The sequence below is a fragment of the Diaphorina citri genome, unplaced genomic scaffold (assembly GCF_000475195.1).
Source record: "Diaphorina citri unplaced genomic scaffold, Diaci psyllid genome assembly version 1.1 scaffold672, whole genome shotgun sequence".
NCBI classification, from domain to species: domain Eukaryota; kingdom Metazoa; phylum Arthropoda; class Insecta; order Hemiptera; family Psyllidae; genus Diaphorina; species Diaphorina citri.
In genome coordinates, this window is record NW_007378105.1 from 126,339 (window position 1) to 130,074 (window position 3,736).

Below are 3,736 nucleotides of genomic sequence, written 5' to 3' on the forward strand. Positions count from 1 at the left end.
TGTCATGTATTTGACAGGTCGATTACTTCACAGTTTTGTACTACTGCGTCTACATGATTCATACCATACGTAGGTAGAGAGGAATTCGATGAGTAACTTTGCATAGAATTAGTCGCAAATTCATTTTTGTTTCTTTGCATCAGACTTGTGATACACACTGTAGAAACATGACCTGTTCTGCAAGTTTATGAAATTTAGGGTGCAAGAACTCCATCATTGAGTTACTTCCCATTATTTAGGTTGTTGGAATTCTATAGTAGCTTCCTAATAAATTAGAGTTCCGGCAACCGGTCACTCGCTTAGGCTTCCGGCATCGGCACCCGAATTTGCCTTTCCGTGCAATAGGTTTCGGCTGGAATCGAACCCACGTCCTCCTGATTACCAGACAAGTACCATCCCGTATTCACGGTATTAGCTGAGAATGGTTATTGGTTATGTTGTGCTTTAAGCTTTCATTGTTCACCAAGAAAAAGAAGAGGAGGGAGAAGAAGAAGAAGAAGACGGAGGAAGAAGAAGAAGAAGAAGAAGAGGAAGAAGAAGAAGATGAAGAAGAGAAACAAAAAATCATGCACAACCTGAGATCGATCTGAGAATCAGTTTACAAGAAACAGACCAGAGAGAGAAAGAGAGAGAGAGAAAGAGAAAGAGAGAGAAAGAGAGAGATAGAAAGAGAGAGAAAAAAAGAGAAAGAGAAAGAGAGAGAGAGAGAGAGAGAGAGAGAGAGAGAGAGAGAGAGAGAGAGAGAGAGAGAGAGAGGATCTCATAAAAAGCACAGGATCAGAATTTCGATACAGAAAGACTCAGAAGGTGTTTTTTTCCACTATTTCATTTAGAATAGATAATAGAATGAAAATGGAGAAGCAGGAGAAGAAAAAGAAGAAGAAAAGGAAGAAGAAGGAGAAGGGTAGGTAATAATAATAATAATAATAATAATAATAATAATAATAATAATAATAATAATAATGGCCAACTATTATCAAATAAGAACTGCACGCATTGATATTTGAATGAATAAGAAATGTATAATTTGATAGAAGGAAAAAGATGCGATGTCGACTATGGAAAAATTAGAACTCAATTTTCATCTGTTGAATTTGTTTCCATGGTAACATTTTGATAATATCTTATATTATAAGAACAAGATCCATTCACTCATTCACATTTCACATTTCACACACTGATCGCTCTATCTCTAGAACCACAACACCTAGAAAGCTGAAATTTGGTAGGCAAACTATCTAGGTTTTCGAAGATTCTGAAAATAGGTCTTCCAGTTCCAAATCTTCAGGTCACACGGAGTCAACCTGTATACGAAAATCCCAAGCTATAGGCAACTCTCGTATATAACCACCTTACTCGATAGTGGGTGGAGCCAAAACATAATACAAAAATCAAATGAAAAGAAAGAAACACATTCTATACAAAGCGAAACCGAAAAAAAAGTACCACGATTTGGTGTGGTGGGGGTCGGAGAGAATTGAAACCAAGATAACCCGAAGAAAAGAAATTATAGAAAAGAAAAATAAAGAAAGAAAAGAACAAAACAAAGTTTCAAATGATTTTCTTGAAAAAAGAATTCGACACAAGAAGGGAATGATAGATTGCTTATTGATAAATCTAACTATTGACTTATTGATCTTGTAAAGTTAAACATTGATTTTTCCAGCTCCGTTGCAGGTATTTTTGTGAAATTATTTTTTTAAATTATTAGTGCAGTGTCTATTTATTTATTTTTTAAAAATTTATTATTTTTTGTTATTCTTAAAAAATAATTTATTTTCATCGTTGCGTGTTCTTGAAATTATTGCGCTCAATTATTCGTCAGTTTTTTGACAAATTGAGGCCATTCAGTTGTTCGTTGGTGTGATTTTTTTAATTGATGTGATACGTTGATAAATTATCTATTTTTAAAACCAAATCATTACTAATTAATTAGGTAATTGAATTGATCGATTGAATCATCTGATTGAATCATCTCTCTGATAAGAGCAAATTAAAAGTGAAAAACAAGATCATTTCAGTGTTGTTTCCAAATCGTGTTCAAAAGTGTCGCCAAAAATAATTGAAAATTGTCACAATTTTATTTTTACTTTGTGTTTTTAACATTTTTTTCATTTATTTCTGTTTTTAATCAAACAAACACAAGCTCTTTTTTCCCCTAACAAACAATTTCCCAACATAGTAAATAAGTCAATAATTGATTTGCGTTGGATTTTGCAAATCATCGAATCGCTTTTTTTATGTGACCGCAATAATCATAAAAACTCACATTTCTAATCTATCAAGCGATTAAATGACTTGTTAGAAATCTAATACGGGTGGGTTGCATAATTATCGCAATCGTAGATAAAGTGTAAAATACCAATTTGCTATTATTTAGGTAGGTACCTACTTAACTGATTAGAAAAGCAACAACAAAATAGTAAATCATAATAATAAAACCTGTAGGTAACTCGAATTGCTAAAAATAATTTGAATTAGCGGGAAATTCCATTTTTCTAATTCTAATTTTTTAGTGCTCAGTACCTACGCCTGGATAATAAACCCATAATATAAAACCATCATACCATCATATTTTGCAATAAATCAACAGAGTGCAAAACGATTTTCATTGATTTTACCTCAAATCCGACAACTGGGATCGTCCCATGTTTCGTAATAAATCCTGCACACCGCAGTGTCTGGCGATTATTTTGCAATAAATCAACAGAGTGCCAAACGATTTTCATTGATTTTACCTCAAATCCGACAACTGGGATCGTCCCATGTTTCGTAATAAATCCTGCACACCGCAGTGTCTGGCGTTCATTTCAATGTGTGATTTCCATATATCGTCAAGTGTCGCGTTGTGCTGATCAAGTGTTCAGTTAGGACAGGTCAGGTCCCTGGATTCCAACTGGACAGATAGGTCCCTGGTTCCAGACAGATTGGTGTCTCTCGGTCCCAAACTCCCCAACACTTTCCCCCCATTTGGTTTCATGATAAAGTAATGCAGTTTCCCCGGAAAACGACCCAAACGACTCGACTTTCTTCGCCGCTTCCGTATTGCTATGAAGTATATCGGTTATAACATTAACTACCTAGTGTACATCTGCGTTATGTGTATTGTACTGCGGGAGAGCATGTGTTGCGGCCCAGGCGGTAAATCGGGACGCAGGCGGTATGACCGCTACAAGAAAATCACGCCGCTAGTCTACAAACAGCATGTGCCCAATGTGTCGGAAAACACGTTGACTGCCAGTGGACATTCGGAGGGGAGGATATCACGCGATGACAAGCGGTTCAGAGATTTGATACCAAATTACAATCAGGATATTATCTTCAAGGATGATGAGGGAACGGGCGCTGACAGACTTATGACACAGGTAAGATGAGCTTGCAAATTACCAGAGATCAAAGTGTTAAGCTATTTAGGTTTTGTATTGCAAAACAGTGAAGAAAATGACATGTATTATTAATGTAACAGATCTTACACCAAAATTTTTCACATACGTAATTATGTAGGTATATCATAAAGATCCTACTGTTTCTAGGCAGAAGCCCGTACACCACTGAGGTTTCTCCCAGTACTACTGGACAGAATCAATGTTGTCATCTTTTCTAGCTCTCATCATATACTCTCTTTCCTGTATTTACATAAGATGTTGATTTGGTGTCCCATTTCGATTTGGTCTCTATTTCGATTTGTTCTGTGTGGTTTAATTATTGTTGGTTCATTTATTCTGTATTTAGGTGG

The 3,736-nt window shown here is 35.7% G+C and overlaps 1 protein-coding gene across 1 annotated transcript; it reads left to right on the forward strand.

Annotated features, from left to right (window-relative positions):
* The first annotated feature begins 2,703 nt into the window (after window positions 1-2,703).
* Window positions 2,704-3,381, forward strand: LOC103511070 (desert hedgehog protein-like). Its single transcript, XM_008475780.2, has one exon. It carries the CDS (start codon window positions 3,051-3,053, stop codon window positions 3,372-3,374), a length of 324 nt encoding a protein of 107 aa, XP_008474002.2. The 5' UTR covers window positions 2,704-3,050; the 3' UTR covers window positions 3,375-3,381.
* The last annotated feature ends 355 nt before the right edge of the window (window positions 3,382-3,736 follow it).